General features: G+C 43.1%; 1 protein-coding gene across 1 annotated transcript in view; it reads right to left on the bottom strand.

The window, feature by feature from the left end:
• The window catches only part of ARHGEF33 (Rho guanine nucleotide exchange factor 33), a 148,735-nt gene that overhangs the window by 109,697 nt on the left and 17,525 nt on the right, over positions 1-21,513 (bottom strand). Inside the window, exons 3-6 of the mRNA XM_040429584.1 lie at positions 13,465-13,629; positions 11,909-12,030; positions 4,657-4,790; positions 2,840-2,899 (exon numbers count right to left, since the gene is read on the bottom strand). Of these exons, the coding sequence (XP_040285518.1) occupies positions 2,840-2,899; positions 4,657-4,790; positions 11,909-12,030; positions 13,465-13,629 (481 nt within the window). The remainder of the gene's footprint in view (positions 1-2,839; positions 2,900-4,656; positions 4,791-11,908; positions 12,031-13,464; positions 13,630-21,513) is intronic.

The raw sequence follows: 21,513 nt of genomic DNA, 5'->3' as shown, positions 1-21,513 counted from the left end.
TAGGTTCGTTCAAGAGCCACTTTTTCTTCTGACAATCAACACTTGTGCATGGCGTACGGGCAGGCATTCCAACCCTGTCAAGGCAGAATTTGTCCCTCCCAAGCCACTTTTTTTTTTTAACCCATAACACTGTGTGTTAACACATCTGCCCCTGATAAGGGATAATTTTCAGAAGCTTTGGAATATGGAAAAGCATGAGACAAGTGCCTGACAAGTGGTTTTAAACACGCTGTATGTTAACGCCTTTCAATGTGCATTTACCCATAGTTATGTATGTCAGTGTCACTCAGACATCACTTACCATTTCGGTCATTGCTGCCTGAGCTTGGGGAAGGAGGAGGGGAAAAGCATTCATAAAAAATAAATGAAAAGCTTTTCCTAAAAAGTTTCCCTAAAAAAAAAAATTGGATTTCTAGGAGGCTAGAAGGTGTTATATACCAACGTTCAGGGCAATTAGAGCAACTTCGGTTCAACCCAAATCGATTCAGGTCCGAATCAAACTTTTTCAAAAATTCCAGACCAGACCCGAAACAAATCTTGAGTGTTTCGCTCATCTTTAACTGGAACCATGAAGAGGAGCATTATATGTTGGCACTACAGGGGAGTTATAAATGAAGTGGGGGGGGGGGGCATTAGAACTACAGGGGGCACTGCAGGAGGGGTTTTATAAATACTGTGGGCACTATGGTTATATTATTATTTCTGGGTAGTGTTCAGCGAATCGTGCTTCAGATCATAGATCACCTTAAGTTGCGCAAGACTTTGGTGAATGAATTCGGTATTAATTTTTACATCTTTAAAAATATTTACTTCGGATTCCGAATTCTTAATTTTAAATGTTTTTAAAGGTGTAGAAATGAATACCGAATTCATTCACAGAAGTCTCGCGCGACAGGTCTCCGTACAGCATTAAAACGGAGTGTTTGAATGAATCGACTTCGCATCTATGATCCGAAGCTCCATTCGCTCAAGCTTACTTTTGGGAGTACTGTAGGGGCATTTTTATTATTGGGCACAATATGTAGGCATTGCGACTAATGGGGGCACTCTTGGGGAGTATTATCACTATTGCGGGCACTATTACTAATGATGGCAGTCTGGGAGCACTATTTATACACTCACCTAAAGAATTATTAGGAACACCATACTAATACGGTGTTGGACCCCCTTTTGCCTTCAGAACTGCCTTAATTCTACGTGGCATTGATTCAACAAGGTGCTGATAGCATTCTTTAGAAATGTTGGCCCATATTGATAGGATAGCATCTTTCAGTTGATGGAGATTTGAGGGATGCACATCCAGGGCACGAAGCTCCCGTTCCACCACATCCCAAAGATGCTCTATTGGGTTGAGATCTGGTGACTGTGGGGGCAATTTTAGCACAGTGAACTCATTGTCATGTTCAAGAAACCAATTTGAAATGATTTGAGCTGTGTGACATGGTGCATTATCCTGCTGGAAGTAGCCATCAGAGGATGGATACATGTTCTCATTCTGTTTACGCCAAATTCGGACTCTACCATTTGAATGTCTCAACAGAAATCGAGACTCATCAGACCAGGCAACATTTTTCCAGTCTTCAACAGTCCAATTTTGGTGAGCTCGTGCAAATTGTAGCCTCTTTTTCCTATTTGTAGTGGAGATGAGTGGTACCCGGTGGGGTCTTCTGCTGTTGTAGCCCATCCGCCTCAAGTTTGTGCGTGTTGTGGCTTCACAAATGCTTTGCTGCATACCTCGGTTGTAACGAGTGGTTATTTCAGTCAACGTTGCTCTTCTATCAGCTTGAATCAGTCGGCCCATTCTCCTCTGATCTCTAGCATCCACAAGGCATTTTTGCCCACAGGACTGCCGCATACTGGATGTTTTTCCCTTTTCACATCATTCTTTGTAAACCCTAGAAATGGTTGTGCGTGAAAATCACAGTAACTGAGCAGATTGTGAAATACTCAGACCGGCCCGTCTGGCACCAACAACCATGCCACGCTCAAAATTGCTTAAATCACCTTTCTTTCCCATTGTGACATTCAGTTTGGAGTTCAGGAGATTGTCTTGACCAGGACCACCCCCCTAAATGCATTGAAGCAACTGCCATGTGATTGGTTGACTAGATAATTGCATTAATGAGAAATAGAACAGGTGTTCCTAATAATTCTTTAGGTGAGTGTATATTGTGACTATTTGCATGCCACTGTTATTTCTGACAGTATAGTGTTTGTGTGCATGGGTGAGCACAGGGGGCACAGTATTGGGAGTAGCAGCAGGATGACAGTGACCTGTATACATTTTGGGGCTGATCTGGGGTCTGTATAAATTTGGGGTCTGAGTTGCAAAATCTGTAACAGTCCTCCATCTACCATGTGCCATACAGTAATTCTGTGTCTTATGTGGCAGAGAGGGGTTGCACACCTCGACTGAAAACGTCTGGTCATGATGGTCTGGACTAAATGGAGAAGAAAAGGGAAGTGAAGAATTCAAATCCGTAGAGATGTCACCTGTAAGTCACTGGATCTGCCCTTGACTGCTTCTTTTCAATGTGTTTTAATCTCTTGATTAGAAAGTAGGGTCGCTTTAACTTGATTCGGGGGTGGGGAAATTTGCTCCACCTAGGACAATGAAATACTTCTTCTTGGCCCTGCCTCAAACTACTGATTGGTGGCAGTGCCAGGTTTCGGAACCCCACCAATCAAATTGTGATGGCCTATCCTTTATTTTTTTTCCTATTGTGACAGGGGTCTTTTTATTGAAATACTGTATTAGAATACACTTGGTGTCTAATGACTGGATGCCTAAGGTTTAATTTAATGCTCTTTAACATTAGCAATGTGTCAGTTTACTTACCTGTGTTGGTGACTGTCACATTGCTTTCACCACCAGCACTTACTGACCTGGACGCAAGTGCTGCATTCACAAAAAAAAAAAAAAAGTGATTAAATGTATTCTGTTGTGTTACAATAAAGGACTAATTAAATCTTTCTGCACATGTATATCAGGTTTCGAATCAAAAGAATAGACCCTAGTGCAGGGGTGTACATAGAAATCATTGGGCTCCATACCAAGAATCTGAATTGAGCATCCATGCCTCATCCATAGCCCCTTCCTTTGCCTACCCCTGGCCCCTCCCTTTACCCCTTCAAAGTCAGTTCCAAATTAGGTTTTTTTTCTGGACCTTTGGGCCCCACTATGGCTTCAGAGACTGGGCCCACTGGAAGATCCTCTGGTACTCAGGTGGACCAGTCCTGAGTCATCTTCCGGGCTGCAGCAGTGACATACAGTACACACCAGGTCACTATGCAGCCAGTCACTGGCCTCAGCAGTATACAGGACTTTACTGCTGAGACCATTGATGGGCTGCAGTAGGTACATGGTGAGTACAGTGCATAACCTCTGTAGTCATAAACACCGATGGGGAGGACCAGAGCGTTATGCTGGAAGAGGCAGGTGAGAAAAGGGGTTAGTTTTTATTCTCACACAACCCCTTTAAAGGCTTTTCCTTATACTGATGACCTATACTCTGGATAGGTCATCAGTATCTAACCGGGGGAAGGGGGTTTCCAACACCTGGACCCCCATGATCAGCTGTTTGAGAAGGCACATGGCCTAGGTCAGTGATGGTGAACCTTTTACAGACTGAGTGCCCAAACTGTAACATATTTATCGCAAAAGTGCCAACACTGCAAGTTAAGGGTGGGTTCACACTATGTTATGCCATTCCTTTATAGGTTCCGTTTATAAAAGAATATGACAGAATTGCCAGACGGAATGCAAAAAAGAAGCTTTTAAGAGGCATTCTGTTTCGCTCTGTCCTAATAGAAGTCTATGGGCAAGCATAACGGATCCGTCTGGTTTCCGTTATGCAGGACAGAAACAAAGTCCTGTCGACAGGACTTTTTTTCCGTCCTGCATAACGGAAACCAGATGAATCAGTTATGCTTGCCCATAGACTTCTATTAGGACGGAGCAAAACGGAATGCCTCTTAAAGGCTTCCATTTTGCATTCCATCTGGCCATTCCGTTATATTCCGTTATAAACTGAACCTATAACGGAATGGCATAATGCTAACCCACCCTAACAGGAATACTACAGTCCGATATAGTATATATTCCATGTACTTTATGATTTAGCTATAATAGCCTGTCTACATTCAATGCGCTGCCTGTGCTGTTCACAGCACATCCTGCGCTGATGAATGGCAGAAAAAGTCTAAGGCATATTGGTACACCTTAGACTTTTTCCAGGGCGTAGGTGCTCACAGAGAGGGCTCTGAGTGCCACCTCTGGAAAATGTGCCATAGGTTCACCACCACTGGCCTAGGTGTAGCTCAGCCCCATTGAAGTGAACGGGGCTGAGATGCAATCCCAAGCGCATCCGCTGTACAATATACGGCGCTGTGCTTGGTAAGCTGAGAAAAGGCTGCGGGGCTACTGTGAACACTGATGCCTTCTCAAACAGCTAATCAGCGGGGGTCCTGGGTGTTGGACCCCCACCGATCAGATATACTGATGACCTATGCCAAGTGTCTTTTTGGCCTCAGTCAGGCCAGTATATGTTGTGAAATAGCACAGACTTTAAATATTAATATTTTATTAATATATAATAATTAATAATTATAGTTATCTATCCATTGAAAATTATAATATATTGACCATCATAGTACCTTTTTCATATGGAGATGGCTGCACTAGGTTGCTGTGATAATTGACCATCAGTGATTCAGAGTGATTAGAATTTTGGAAGGTGCTGTTCTGGGCTGATTGGGTTTGACCTGTATGTTCTTCCTTCTGGATCCTTCTGGGGACAACAGAAAAATATAGACAGAAACTGTGTGCCAGAAAATCAATAATGTAAATTAAATTACCGTACCTATCATTCAACAAGTTTTATGCAAATAATAATATTTTATAGAACCTCTGTATTTAGGGAAATTCGAATGTACACAACTAAAATGTTACCACATTAGAGGAAGACAGATTTTGTATCTGTAACTAAGCATAATGTCTGATAGGGCTAGAGTATTAAAATGCTGCCTTTTTTGTGTAAATGCGTCGGGCCAAAAATCACTGCACATGGTGCACGATTATTCAGATGTCTGACCCTGACAACAAAGGGAAAGAGGGGCATCATCAGTCCGCAAATTGCAGATTTACAAAACAAGGATACCGGCCGTATGCACTCGACGTTTTGTGGATCAGAACGTTCTTCTCCATGATAGTCATCCAAAAACGGACAAAAATAGGACATGTTTTATTTTTATTACGGGGCTGCATAAAGGAAGTGCGGATGCGGACAGAACATGGTGTGCTGTCTGTATCTTTTGTGCCCCCTTTGAAATGAATGGGTCCTCATCCGATCCACAAAATTACGGAACGGATGTGGACAGAAAAATACGGTGATGTGAATGTAATAGTGTTTTACATTCACTTTGGGCCCCCTCCCTCTATTTTCCCCAACCATCCACCCTTTCATGTTCAACACCATATTTATTTTAAAATATTAAAGAAACTATACCACATATATAGTATAACACCCCTAGCCCATCATAGTGTTTAGTGTACAACACCCCACAGTATACAATATAACACCCCACAGTATAGAGTATATAGTATAACACCACACAGTATACTGTACATAGTATAACACCCCCAGCACCTCACAATGTATAGTATACAACACCCCACAGTATACAATATAGCACCCCACAGTATAGAGCTGTGATGGCAAACCTCCAGCACTCCAGCTGTGGTAAAACTACAACTACCAATATGCACACTTGCTTGGCTGTTCTCAAAACTGCATAGAAATGAATGGAGCATGCTGGGAGTCGTAGTTTCACCACAGCTGAAGTGCCGGAGGTTAGCCATCACTGGTATAGAGTATATAGTATAACACCCCCATTCCTTCACAGTATATAGTATACAACACCCCACAGTATACAATATAATACCCCCCAGTATAGATTATATAGTATAACACCACACAGTATACTGTATATAGTATAACACCCCCAGCCCCTCACAGTATATGGTATACAACACCCCACAGTATAGAATATAACACCCCACAGTATAGAGTATATAGTATAACACCACGCAGTATACTGTGAATAGTATAACACCTCAAGCCCCTCCCAGTATATAGTATACAACACCCCACAGTATACAATATAACACCACACAGTATAGAGTATATAGTATAACACCACACAGTATAGATTATATAGAATAACACCACCCAGTATACTGATTATAGTATAACACCCCCAGCCCCTTACAGTATATGGTATACAACACCCCACAGTATAGAATATAACATCCCACAGTATAGAGTATATAGTATAACAACACACAATATACTGTACTGTATATAGTATTGTGAGATGGGGAAACAGATCTCATTGTCGGAACACTGTTTGTATAGAATAAATTAAATGATCTGAACTGACATTCTGCTGTTTGGCCACAAGATGTCGCTGTTTCCAAAACACAGCTAACAGATGTATATATTTTTATATTCAAGAGAGGTGGAGTTTCAGAGCCTGGGGAAGAAAAGTAAGCAGACATCTTACAAGAAGCTGAAACTGAGGAACTGTTTGAGCAGAGAATCCGACGGCATCCAGGTGTGAGAGCGCCCCTCAGTGACCAGAGCTGCAGCTAAGTGAAGCTGATCGTGTTCAAGACCCTGATCCTGTCCAGAGGAATGAGGATTGCTTCCAGGAACGCTGATAAGAGCTGAGGAGCAAAGCTACATACACATTTGTTCTGTTCAGAGTCACCAGCTGATGCAGAGCAGACCCGGGTTGGTAAGATCGTGCACACACCTCCTTACAGTGTTGGCGCTTAGAGACTGATACCAGGCCTGTAGTTAGTTAGTTAGGGTCTCTGTTTGTGTCAGGCCACAAGTGTTACTACTGTTCATTGCAAGGACTCCATAACTTAAAGTGACATTTCACATTGGAGAGCTGATAAAATTCCCACAAACTCAAGCCAGGCTGGCGTTTTTCTCAGAAGGTATACTCAGGCACGTGCTACAGGACCAGTTATGGGAGGGGGAATACTGTAGAGCTTTGTAAGATTGTAAGCTGTTGTGCTGCGGCGCAGGCTAGCCCGTACCACACACCCATACAGTGGTTCTTGTTTTTTTTAGGGTAATGACAGGTAGGTTGTGGCAGTTTAGTTGTGCCCACCAGTAGGTAGATTACTGCACTTTCCGCCTGCATCCATCGGAGAGCGCTGTGCTGTGCAGCACAAAGGTCTCAGCCTTCAGGCTGGGTGTATGTAAATGTGTTGTATGTTCCCAGCATTTGTGGTTGTGTTTATTGCCACATTTAAGTAAAATTCTTTTTGGGCAAAACCTGGTGTTGGGGTTGCTTTCCTTGTTCATGACTTCACTGTATCCTGGAGAGCCCACCCCGGTACACGGCTTACAGTATAACACCCCCAGCCCAGTATATAGTATACAACACCCCACAGTATACAATATAACACCCCACAGTATAGAGTATATAGTATAACACCACACAGTATACTGTGTATAGTATAACACCACCAGCCCCTTACAGTATATAGTATATAACACCCCACAGTATAGAATATAACACCCCACATTATAGATTATATAGAATAACACCACACAGTATACTGTATATAGTATAACACCCCCAGCTCCTAACAGTATATAGCATACAACAGCCCACAGTATGTAATATATAGTATAACACCCCACAGTATATAGTGTACCGCCTCACAGTATACAGTATAGCACCCCACAGTATGCAGTATATAGTAACCCACAGTATGCAGTATAGTATTCCGTAGTATGCAGTATATAGTACCCCACAATATGCAGTATACTATGTTACTGGTGACCAGGGCCGGTGCAAGGATTTTTGCCGCCCTAGGCAAAGATCCATTTTGCCGCCCCCTCATGTCACTCACTCACTGACAGACACACACACACACACTGACAGACAGACACGCACTCAGACACTCACTGAATGACGTACACAGAAACTCACTGACAGACACACATACACTCACTGACAGACACACATACACTCACTGACAGACACATATACACTCACTGACAGACAGACACGCACTCAGACACTCACTGACAGACACACATACACTCACTGACAGACACTCACTGACAGACATACACCTACCCACTGAAACACACACACACACACAGAAGCTCACTGACAGACACTCACTCACTGGCAGACAAACACACACATATACTCACTGACAAACATACACATACTCACTGACAAACACACACATACTCACTGACAAACACACAGACACTTACTGACCGACAGACATCCACACTCACTGACATTCACACTCACTCACTGACATACACACACAGACACTCAATGACAGACACACATACATTTACTGACAGAAAGACAGACATACATACACTCACTCACTGACATAGATACACAGGCAGACACTCAGTCAAACACTTAAACACTCACCTCCCTGGGGTCCAGTGTGGTGCAGCTCCTCAGTCCTCCAGCACGCAGGGGCCGGAATGACGCCATATTCCGGCATCACAGAGGGCGCGCGAGGGAGGAGTGGGGAGCTGCTAGAACAGCCTCCCTTGCCGTCCGCCTCCTCTCCTCCGGTAATTTACTGGCAGAGCAGGCACCTGCCATCAGGGTAAGCAGATGCCTGCTCTGCCATATTTAAGAAGGACCTCCACCTCCTGGTCCCCCCTGTAACGGCGCTGGGGGCGGCTCAAGAGCCGCTCGCCCAGGGCTGCAGCCCCAGTCAGGGGGAGCCCAACAGGGCGCCCCCAGCAGGCCGGCGCCCTAGGCGAACGCCTAGTTCGCCTATATGGTTGCACCGGCCCTGCTGGTGACATAGCAATGATGTCATCACAGGTCCTTTCTCCTACAAGCATCACAAGCTCTTCTTTCTGGTAATGGGCCCCACAGAAACATCTAGCTCGGGACTACTGACTCAAAAGCCCAGGGGTGCACCACTAATGAGGCCAACTCAGGCAGCACCAGGTGGGGCAGGAGGGAGCGCAGCTGAAGGGAAGGGGTTAGGTTAAGAAATTGGCATTGTGGAGAGGGGGTGCTGTTTCAGTTTTCGCCTCAGGCAGCAGAAAGGTTAGGTGCACCTCTGCAAACGCCCCTATTATAATCCACCATAGGACCTACCCCTATCTGTGGGGGAAGATTTGCTAAGCTAAGTGCACCAGAATTCTCAATTTGTATCATAAACTAGCATACATGCTTTGCACCACAAGGAGGAGTGGCTTAGTGGGAAAGAGGTGTTATTTAGTTGGAAGGGTTGTGGCTCACAACACTGTGCACCCAAATTTTGGTGCAAAACTTTTCCAAAATAGGTGGTGTAAAGTTAGACAAAAGATGCAGCATATTTATCATACAGTGTGAGCCACTGTGATGAATTTGGTGCATAAGTTACACCATCTAATTATTAGGGACCCGCACCTATATTGAGAACGGAGCCCCAAAATTGAAGGGTGCACTGCGCATGCGCAGCAGCTTTACATTCATTTTCTATGGGGCCAGCAAAAATACCTGAGCACTGGCTCGGCTATTTCCATCGGCATGCGCAGTACGCTCCCATTCACTTCTATGGGGAGCCGGCTTGGTGGTGGCCAGACCGGAGTCCTTTAGCCACCACCTTGCCGGGCTCTCAATATAAAGCAATGGGGGCATATCCTAGCGATATACCCCCATTGTCCATGATGAGACAACGCCTTTAACATATTTTAGGATATCAATGCCTTATTACAGAAGTACTAATTTATTGGTGCAGAAGAGGGAAGGAAGTGTTAGATACATAGGCTCAAGTGACTTCCATAGTTAAAGGGGTTGTGGCAAGTTTTGATGTTACCTCCTATCCACAAGGGTCAGCTGAGTACAGCACTCAGGTATTTCCGGCAGTCCTAAAGAGAATGAATTGAGCGGGAAGGCATATGCTCAACCTGTTACTTCATTAGATTGGGGGAAATGGGACCTCCATTCTCGGGATCAGTGGGGGTCCGACGGCTCAGTCTCCCCACTGATCAGTTAGTTTCCCGTATACTGTAGATGGGGAATAACTTGGAAACTTGGCACAACCCCAACTATAGCAGGCAATACACCGGTGACTTTTGTCACCCATAATTATTGATTTCATCCACTTATTGCTGTCACTCAAATGTGTTTAACTTTTTTCGGTTGTCAGATGTAGTCGTTGGTAATACTTGTCAAGTTGCATAAGAGAATTGCACCCTATCAATAGGTAAAATCTCAAGGGACAGATTTATCAAAGACCAGTGTAAAACACCTGTGCCGGCATAGGATGTGACTAATTTATGACGAGGCACAGGCATCATCACAAATTTGGTACATCCTCCGGTTGTCCGTGTGCCAGAATGAAATCTTCAGCAGCTCGGATCTAATGTAGATTTCTGTTTTCATTTGCAGCTGAAAACAGGAGCAAATCAAGATAAATGTGGTGGACCTGCTGGACTTGACCTTGCCATGTCCTCTTTTCAGAAAGTGGCGAGGACGGAGCAGAAACGCCACTAACTACAAAATTTGCCTCAAGCAAAAAAACGATTTTAAACTTTTTAAGCCAAAAAAAAAGAGGTGCTGGGAGATGATAAATCTCCCCCATTGTATTTCATCCAGTGTGACAACCTTCATGACCAAATGTGAAAGTCTTAATTCAGAAAACTGAAATCTCTAGTATCTGACCATCTTAAAGAGGACCTTTCACCACTTCTGACATGCCTGTTGTAATAGCTATGTGCATTCCCCATGTAATAACAATTCTGGAGCCTCTATTCTTATGGCTCTATGTTGTGCCATTCCTTTATTATTTCTACTAGAAGTTATGAATGAATTCCTAGCAGTCTGCGGTAAGGGTACAGAGGGGTGTTAACCAGTCGGGGGGGTGGGGGCATGTGTCCCGTGTCCCTGAACAGTCTCACTCTATCCAGTCAGTGCTGCCATTTTCAGATTGTGCAGGTACACCCCTCCCCCCCTCCCCAACTTGTTACCACCCTTCTGTACCCTTACTGCAGACTGCTAGCAATTGATTTATAACTTCTAATAGAAATGATAAAGGAATAGCACAACATAGAGCCATAAGAATAGAGACTCCAGAACTAATATTACATGGGGAATGCATGAAGCTATTAAAGCATGCATGTCAGGAGTGGTGAAAGGTCCTCTTTAAGGTATTGTGATCTACTTAGGACCAGTCAGAGAACTACCAATAGATCACATTCTAACTAGGTTCTAAACCTGTGCGATGAACAGCCACTTCTCTTGACCCCCTGATACACAGGGCTCAGTCTGACATACATATGTTCTAAGAGACCTCTGGTGTAGCTCCCTTAAGAAAATTGGCTTGGTCATGTTGAAATCCAAATACCTGATCCTTCTCTCCCATAATATTTAGTCAAGAGGCTCCCATACACATTAAATGATCATCGGGCTCGACCACCAAAGTGATGGTCATGGATGTCATAAACCTGGAATGCAAAACTTATAGATTCATATCTGACCCATTACAGGAGTTAGTGTTAAATTCAGTGGTTCTAGTAAATCTTTTTTTTTCCCTCTAACAGTTTAATGGAAAATAATATGAAAGATAATTAGATCAGTAGCAATCCCCACCTTCCCAGGAAGAGGAGAAACCAAATGCTCTGTGAACTACTTCTAATTAGAGGCAGGGTGACCTGATTCTTAATAGGAGGAACAATGCATATCTTTCTAATTAGTTTAAGAATACTCCCAGGATTTGTCACATCCAATCTGCTACTCTTATCATGTTGAAATTTTGTTTAATTTTCATTTTCTCCTATTTTTACTTTCAACACTATGCACATGAATTACATTACGCATTGTTACAAAAATGTAGCCAGCAGCCACTTACTTATTCTTCACTTTTCGAGATTCCCTCCTTTTTTCGAGTTGCAGCTGTTCAATCTTCTGCTGCATCTCCTCCTGCTTAGCAATGATAGCATGAATCATTGCCATTGCGGTGTTCACCTCTTCCTATGGAATATATAACATTGTAAATTGTGTTAATGATGATTGATAATAATGTCATACAAACTGTGCTATGTCCTTCAAATATTGAAAAGGTTATTTGAACAATCCTGAGGAAATTCTGGAATTTCTGAGATAAAGGGGTTGTCCCATGGATTTATCCACATGTTCTTATTGCTGAGGACTCCACCACTGGGACCCCGACTGATCACTAGAAAGAGGTCCTGAGCCCCTCGATTCTCTTCACTGAACAATTCCAGGGAGTCAGAGTTTAAATGGTCATACATGCAACCTGCTGTCCACTTAATGTCTATGGGGCCAATGGATAGGAGCTGATTTCTGTCCCCAGGTGTTTCCATTAGCCTCACAGAAACTGAGTGGAGGGGCTGGGCATACATGTGCCCACTGCACCATTTAAACATCTCCTCTTTGCATGACCACAGTGGCTCAAGACCCCCATTCTTGAGGCTGGTGGGGTCCGCAGCCATCAGACATTCTGTGGATAGATGATAAATGTGCCTTGTGGGATAACCTTTTGAATAGAGGTTGGTGGTTTCTCATAAGGCCTTCATCAATTGGCCAGGATGTTCATGTACTACATGGACTGTCTAATGCAGGGATCAGCAACCTTCGGCACTCCAGCTGTTGTGAAACTACAATTCCCAGCATGCTCCATTTTATCTATGGGACTTCGGAGAAGAGCAGAGTAAGTATGCATGCTGGGAGTTGTAGTTTCACAATAGCTGGAGTGTCGAAGGTTGCCTACCCCTGGTCTAATGATTACAATGGACGCCAGGCAATACTTTATTCTTCATTTTCCCTGTGGAAACATTGCAGGTGAACTGAACACTTCTTGCCAGGTTTCCCTTCAGCTTACAGGTTGGTGGTTTCTCGTTTAAGGCCTTCATCAATTGGCCAGGATGTTCACGTACTACATGGACTGTCTAATGATTTCAATGGCCGCCAGGCAATACTTTATTCTTCATTTTCCCTGTGGAACAATGAAGGTGAACTGAACGCTTCTTGCCAGGTTTAACTTCAGCTTACAGCTGATGGCTGGGCTCTCAGCAGTGGGGCACCTTGTAATCCGCGTATTTTAATTGACCCTTTTAATGAAATCAAATGGTGGGAAGGCTAGTTCACTATTGTTGAGCTGTCTACTCTATTTTAAGGGGGCCTCCACTCACAATTGATTCTAATATCAATCTTACAAAAAAAATCAGGAAAAAAAATCAGTTAATGGGTTATCACAGTAATAACATGGGATAGGTGATATCTGCTAGATCAATGGGAGTCTGATGCCTGGGAACCCCATCATAATTAAAAGCAGGTGCTTCTTCTCTGTGGACATGTAAGTTCCCCATGCTGGAGATATGTACAATATTAAAAGTTCTCACCACTCCTCATACACCATCATTAGATCCTGCCCAGTATGGTTACCTTCAAGTTGTTGAGGGAATTTTTCAATTCTGAAACCTTCTCTTCCATGGTGCAGCGACAGCTCTTGACCTTTTCCTCCAAGGCATATTCACCATGTTGAATTCGGGACAATTCCTGCATAGCCTCTGTGAAGCCTGTCTTAAGTTCAGAAGCCAAAATCTGCAACTAAGAAAATATTTAGAAAAAAGAAATGTAAATTCTCCCTTTCATATTCATATTTCATTTCTTTTGTTTTATATTTCCATAGTGAGATCCCGATACAAATAAGGTTACATTATTAATATCCTTAAAGAGAACCTGTCAACCCTCCTCACCTTTGCTTTGCTAAATAATTTTAATCCCCATATAATAAAGATTCTGGAGCACATTTTCTTATAACTCTATGTCGTTCTGTTCCTCTGTTATTGCTACTAGAAGTTTATTAATGAATCTGCAAGGGATTTAACCAGTGCGGGGGGGGGGTGTCCTTGTACACTCGGAGAGTGTCCAGTCACTCGCATGCAAATTAATTAATACAATTCTATTAGCAATAACTGAGGGGAATGGGGAATAAAATTATTTCGTAAAACAGACATGTCAGGAGTGGTGTCAGGTGCCCTTGAATACATTAATAACATTTCTATTGGAGTCTCCATTCCGTAAGGGAAACCTTGAAGAAAACCTGATGCTTTTCAAACAATGGGGTATTTTAAGTGCTATTGTGATTAGAGCTTTTTCACACGACCGTTGGTGTCCCGTTCCCATATTGCGGACTGCATTTGCGGATCCGCAATACACGGGCACCATTCCATTGTCATTCCGCATCACGGAATCCGGAGATGCGGAACAGAAGCACGGAACCGAACACTGCGGAAGCACTACGGAAGCACTACAAACAGGCTCTATCTTTTTGCGGAACGGAGGGATCGCGGACCCATTCAAGTGAACGGGTCTTGCGATCCCCATGTGCCTGCCCCACGAAAAGTGCCCGTGCATTGCGGACCGCAATTTGCGGTTCACAGCACGGGACACCAACAGTCGTGTGAACAAGCCCTTAGGCTACATGCACACGACCGTGTGCCCCCCGTGGCCGTATTGCGGCCAGCATACAGCATGTCCGCAATACACGGGCACCGGCCGTGTGCATTCCGCATCACGGATCGCGGACCCCTTTCACTTGAATGGGTCCACAATCACGGAGATGCGGAACGGAGGCACGGATCGGAACCCCACGGAAGCACTACGGAGTGCTTCCGTGGTGTTTCTGGCCGTGCCTCCGCACCCCAAAAAATAGTGCATGCACTACTTTTTTGTGGTGCGGACCGTCGGATGCGGATCACGGACCCCATTCAAGTGAATGGGTCCGCAATCCGCATGCGGCTGCCCCACGGCGGTCTATGCCCTTGCATTGCGGACCGCAATTTGTGGTCTGCAGCACGGGCACGGAGCCCTAACGTTCGTGTGCATGTAGCCTTAGTCATTTAACACATTCGGCACGGCATTGTGGTTTCTGTTATGAACAGAAGCCACAACACAAGTGTGAACAGAGCCTAAACATTTACAGCAGTTATTCAGGACTGAGTGAATTGTAAGCGCTGACTATTGGCAATGCAGGGAGGCAGGGGGAAGCTATTTTACTGTATATAGGGAGAGTTATAGTATATCACTGTCCCTATATTAAATAAAATAGCTTCTCCCTGCCTCCCTGCATTGCCAATAGTCAGTGCTTACAACTCACTCAGGCATCGCACCCGGCGGCTGGTTAATTACACAGTGCTCCAGAAGCACACAGGACAGCTCACTGACAACGCTCACCACGCTGACGAGTGAGCAAGAACTAATGGGGTCATTTATCAAACTGGTGTAAAGTAGAACTAGTTTAGTTGCCCATAGCAACCAATCAGATTCCACCTTTGGAATATGAAAGATGGAATCTGATTGGTTGCTATGGGCAACTAAGCCAATTCTACTTTACACCAGTTTGTTAAATGACCCCATAAATGTGTAAATATACAGTATATTTAATTTACAGTTATTAGTGCACTCTCACCACTACTGTCGCCCATATAACTAGCCGGAGCAGCACTGTGCTGTTAGGAAGACGGATGTCCCTTAGCAATGCTCTCTGAAAAGATCACTGCTAACGGACATTTCTGCACAGATTTTCTACTATAAAGATTTCCGTAAATAAAGTTTATTAGAATTTTTTTTCCTATCCCTGAGCTTACACATTAGCAAAAAAAAAAAAAAAAATGACAGTTACACTTTAAAGGGCGTCTGTCAGCAGATTAGTACCTATGACACTGGCTGTAACATGTGCCATTGGCAGCTGAAGGAATCTGTGTTGGTCCCATGTTTATATGTGTCCGCATTGCTGAGAAAAATGATGTTTTAACCCCTTAAGGACTCGGCCCTATTTCACCTTACGGACTTGGCCATTTTTTGCAAATCTGACATGTGTCACTTTAAGTGCTGATAACTTTAAAACGCTTTGACTTATCCAGGCCATTCTGAGATTGTTTTTTCGTCACATATTGTACTTCATGACACTGGTAAAATGAAGTCAAAATAATTCATTTTTATTTATAAAAAAATACAAAATTTAACAAAAATTTGTAAAAAATAGCAAATTTCCAAGTTTCAATTTCTCTACTTCTATAATAGATAGTAATACCTCCAAAAATAGTTATTACTTTACATTCCCCATATGTCTACTTCATGTTTGGATCATTTTGGGAATGATATTTAATTTTTTGGGGATGTTACAAGGCTTAGAAGTTTAGAAGCAAATCTTGAAATTTTTCAGAAATTTTCAAAAATGTTTAGGGACCAGTTCAGGTCTGAAGTCACTTTGCGAGGATTACATAATAGAAACCACCCAAAAATGACCCCATTCTATAAACTACACCCCTGAAGGTATACAAAACTTATTTTACAAACTTTGTTAACCCTTTAGGTGTTCCACAAGAATTAATGGAAAATAGAGATACAATTTCAAAATTTCACTTTTTTGGCAGATTTTCCATTTTAATAATTTTTTTCCAGTTACAAAGCAAGGGTTAACAGCCAAACAAAACTCAATATTTATGGCCCTGATTCTGTAGTTTACAGAAGGAAAGGAATGCCATACGGTTTTTGGAAGGCAGATTTTGCTGGACTGTTTTTCTTGACACCATGTCCCATTTGAAGCCCCCCTGATGCAACCCTAGAGTAGAAACTCCATAAAAGTGACCCCATCTAAGAAACTACACCCCTCAAGGTATTCAAAATTGATTTTACAAATGTCGTTAACCCTTTAGGTGTTCCACAAGAGTTATTGGCAAATGGAGATGAAATTTCAGAATTTCAATTTTTTGGCAAATTTTCCATTTTAATCCATTTTTCCCAGTAACAAAGCAAGGGTTAACAGCCAAACATTTTAGAAACTACGGGATAGGGTGGCAGTATTGTTGGTACTAGTTTAGGGTACATATGATTTTTGGTTGCTCTATATTACACTTTTTGTGAGGCAAGATAACAAGAAATACCTGTTTTGGCACAGTTTTTATTTTTTGTTATTTACAACATTCATCTGACAGGTTAGATCATGTGATATTTTTATAGACCAGGTTGTCACGGATGCGGCGATACCTAATATGTATACTTTTTTTTATTTATGTAAGTTTTACACAATGATTTATTTTTTGAAGCAAAAAAAATCATGTTTTAGTGTTTCCATAGTCTGAGAGCCATAATTTTTTCAGTTTTTGGGCGATTACCTTGCTATTACACTTTTTGTGATGTAAGGTGACAGAAAATGGTTTATTTAGCACAGTTTTTATTTTAAATTGTTTACGGTGTTCATCTGAGGGGTTAGGCCATGTGATATTTTTATAGAGCCAGTCGATACGGACGCGGTGATACCTAATATGTATACTTTTTTTTTATTTATGTAAGTTTTACACAATGATTTCATTTTTGAAGCAAAAAAATTCATGTTTTAGTGTTTCCATAGTCTGAGAGCCATAATTTTTTCAGTTTTTGGGCGATTACCTTGGGTAGGGTATGATTTTTGCGGGATGAGATGACGGTTTTATTGGCACTATTTTGGGGTGCGTGTGACTTTTTGATCGCTTGCTATTACATTTTTTGTGAAGTAAGGTGACAAAAAATGGTTTATTTAGCACAGTTTTTATTTTAAATTTTTTACGGTGTTCATCTGAGGGGTTAGGTCATGTGATATCTTTATGGAGCCGGTCGATACGGACGCGGCGATACCTAATATGTATACTTTTTTTTATTTATGTAAGTTTTACACAATAATATCATTTTTGAAACAAAAAAAAAATCATGTTTTAGTGTCTCCATATTCTGAGAGCCATAGTTTTTTCAGTTTTTGGGCGATTATCTTAGGTAGGGTCTCATTTTTTGCAGGATGAGATGACGGTTTGATTGGCACTATTTTGGGGTGCATATGACTTTTTGATCGCTTGCTATTACACTTTTTGTGATGTAAGGTGACAAAAAATTGTTTATTTAGCACAGTTTTTATTTTTTATTTTTTACGGTGTTCATCTGAGGGGTTAGATCATGTGATATTTTCATATAGCCGGTCGATACGAACGCGGTGATACCAAATATGTATACTTTTTTTTATTTATGAAAGTTTTACACAATAACAGCTTTTTTAAAACAAAAAAAATGATGTTTTAGTGTCTCCATATTCTGAGCCATATTTTTTTTATTTTTTGGGCGATTGTCTCAGGTAGGGTCTCATTTTTTGCGGGATGAGGTGACGGTTAGATTGGTACTATTTTGGTGGGCAAACGCCTTTTTGATCACTTGCTGTTGTACTTTTTGTGATGTAAGGTGACAAAAAAATGCTTTATTTAGCACAGTTTTTATCTTTTATTTTTTACGGTGTTCATCTGATGGGTTAGCTCATGTGATATGTTTATAGAGCCGGTCGATACAGACGCGGCGATACCTAATATGTATGCTTCTATTTTTTACTAATTTTTTTTAACTTTATTTAAGGAAAATGACGTTTTTGTTTATTTTTACTTGAAACTTTCAATTTTTTTGGGGAAAACTTTATTTTTTCTACTTTTTTTTTCACTTTTTTTTGTCTTACTTTAGGACTTGAACTTTTGGGGGTCTAATCCTTTACAATGCATTCCAATACTTCTGTATTGGAATGCATTGGCTTTATGAGTAATACAGTGAGTATTACTCATACAGCTTCCGGCCTGTGAGATCCAGGGGGCTGGATCTCACAGGCTCTTCACCAGAAGGCAGCGTGATGTCTTCCTTAGGCATTGCGCTGCCTTCCATGCCATCGGGTCGCCCCCACAACCCCATGGGGACCCGATGGCACCGCCGACCACCACCACCACACCAGGTAAAAGCTGCAAACCGCAGGTCTAAATTGACCTGTGGTTTGCGGCGATCGCCGACACAGGGGGATCACGGGACCCCCCGCGCATTTAGCCGTGGTGCCTGCTCAATGATTTGAGCAGGCACCATGTTCCGATCACCGCCGCCAGTGACGTACCGCCGCCGGTGACGTATAGATGACGTACCGGTAAGGACTCAGGAACCATGCCGTACCGGTACGTCATGGGTCCCTAAAGGGGTTAATATATGCAAATGAGCCTCTAGGAGCAACAGGGGTGTTACCGTTACTCTTAGAAACCCTGCTCTCTTTGCAACTGCTGTGCCCTCTGCACTATGATTGACAGGGCCAGACGTCATGACGTTTCACTGCCTGACCCTGTCAAAGTGCAGAGTACGCAGAAGTTGCAGAGAGAGCTGAGTCTCTAGGAGTAATGCGGGTACGTATGAAAATAGGGCCAACACAGATGCCTTCAACTGCCAAGCGCACCTGTAACAGGTCAGCCAGTGTCATAGGTACAAATCTGCTGACAGATGTACTCTAATACAAGGCACTTACTAATGTATTGTAATTGTCCATATTGCATGTTTATGCGCTCTCCCATGGTCCTGGCCACTAGAGAAGCAAGCACTTTTTCCTACAGTGTGCAAGCACGACCACCACTGATGGATGGCAGGGTGATCGTAACCATGGAAACAAGTGTTAAGGCTGGCCGCAGGCCTTAAGCAGTCCGGCTCTCCCAGGCAGCACGTCGGCATTCGGACGTCTGCTACTTCCGGGTGTGACGGCATCAGCAAGCGTCCTGCACGAGTCGGATCTCAGAGAAGCCGGGTGTACCTTTCACTTCAGTCTGCAAGCTGTTCAGATCGTTTTCCAAGATAACTGGTTTGTTTGGGGAGCGTGGCAACGTGGAGGAGGGTAGGAGGGTGTGTAGAGAGGGGGAAGAGTGCCGGAGGATCGCTTCTCCTCACTGCGTTCAGGCACATGCAATTCAAGTTTTGGCACCAGGGGGCAGCATTGTCACATAGTTGGAGCTCATTGCCTGTTCAGCACTCTCAGCATAACCTGTATCTAAGTTCATACAGGGGCTGCGAGTCATCTGGGCTCAGCAGGTTAAACTCTGGCAGCTGGGTCCTGGTGCCATTACTGAGTTGATTACTTACAAGGTTGCTGCTTGTGCACATGTTTGACACTCATCACATACACTACATACATACCTTAGACACATAGTTCGCACATCAGGCAGTTTGACAAAAAAAATAAATAAAAAGGGTACAAGTGGATTGTTAAATAAAGTTAAAAAAAAAAAAAGAGTGGGTTGTTCAAATAAAGAAAAAAAAAAAAAAAAAGGGTACAAGTGGATTGTTAAATAAAGTAAAAAAATAAAAAATAAATAAAAAAAATAAAAGTGGGTTGTTCAAATAAAGAAAAAAAAAAAAAAAAAGGGAACCTTTATCCACCAAGCTTCATCCATACACCTCTAGCATAGGTACATCCGCCAATATAGCTACACGCTCGCACGACATACACACCCCGTTTCATCTCGTAGACTAGTGTCATACGTCATACGGTCTGTTTTCCACAAATCCTATACTTACATACATCACCTACCACGTCTGTAGGTTCGTTAGCCCGCAGTATTCGTTTTTAATTAATCTGCCACGTCACAGATTCACACAAACTCGGGCTCGCTTCATACGTCAGTGGAAACGACTATCATACTCCCTGTCAGCCTCAAAGGCTTTTCGTTCAATCGTTTCACGCTGCTGGGGGGGGGGAAGGGGAGGGGCTTAGATTCCGTCATCTTGTCTGTCAGCTTACGGTCAGCAGGTCGTAGGGTTAACAGGTTGTTTTTTGTTTTTTTTTTCTCTTCTCTTTTTCTTCGTTTTTTTTTTTTTGTTTTGTTGTTGTTGTTTTGTGGTGTTTGTTGTGTTGTTTGCAGTGGTCTACGCCATCTGCAACTTCAGCCAGTGCAGGCTCCTGCATGTCTGTGCCACATGTTTTAGGGCACATCCGGTCACGGTCTTCACATTGAAGCCGGCGTGACTGAGCCGGGTGAATGTGGAGGCACTAGACCAGCTGCTGCGGCTTCATCCGGTTCAGCCGTTCCGTACATTCCTGGTGGAAGGGTTTTCACGGGGGTTTCACACTGGGCTCATCACCTTGCCCCAGCAGACTCATGAATGCCCCAACTTGCAGTCGGCTTCTAAACATGCTGGTCTGGTGGATTCACTCTTGGCAGTTGAGCTGGACAAGGGTTTCATCATTGGTCCTTTCCAGTCCCCTCCTTTCTGCACTTGGAGGGTGAGCCCGGTGGGGGTGGTGCAGGGAAAATATTCCAATAAATTTCGTTTGATTTATGATTTGTCTGCTCCACATTCTTCCCACGTTCCAAGTCTCAACTCGTTGATTCCGTCCGAGGAATTTTCCTTGAAGTATACTTCCGTAGACCAGGCTATCCAGGTCATTCTTCAGACAGGCATGGGGGCTTGGCTGTCCAAAGCAGATGTCTCTGATGCGTTCAAACTACTGCCCATTAGCCCATCTCTCTGGCAGTGGCATGGCATCAAATGGAGAGATGCGTACTATTTCGCCACCAAGTTGACGTTTGGTTCCTAGAGCAGCCCCAGTCTGTTTGACAGGTTAGCGCAGGCACTGGAATGGATTTTGTTGGAACAGGGTTGCCAGAATGTCAT

Source organism: Bufo bufo, chromosome 4 (assembly GCF_905171765.1).
Source record: "Bufo bufo chromosome 4, aBufBuf1.1, whole genome shotgun sequence".
Classification (NCBI taxonomy): Eukaryota; Metazoa; Chordata; class Amphibia; order Anura; family Bufonidae; genus Bufo; species Bufo bufo.
This window is presented reverse-complemented; position numbering and strand designations above follow the sequence as displayed.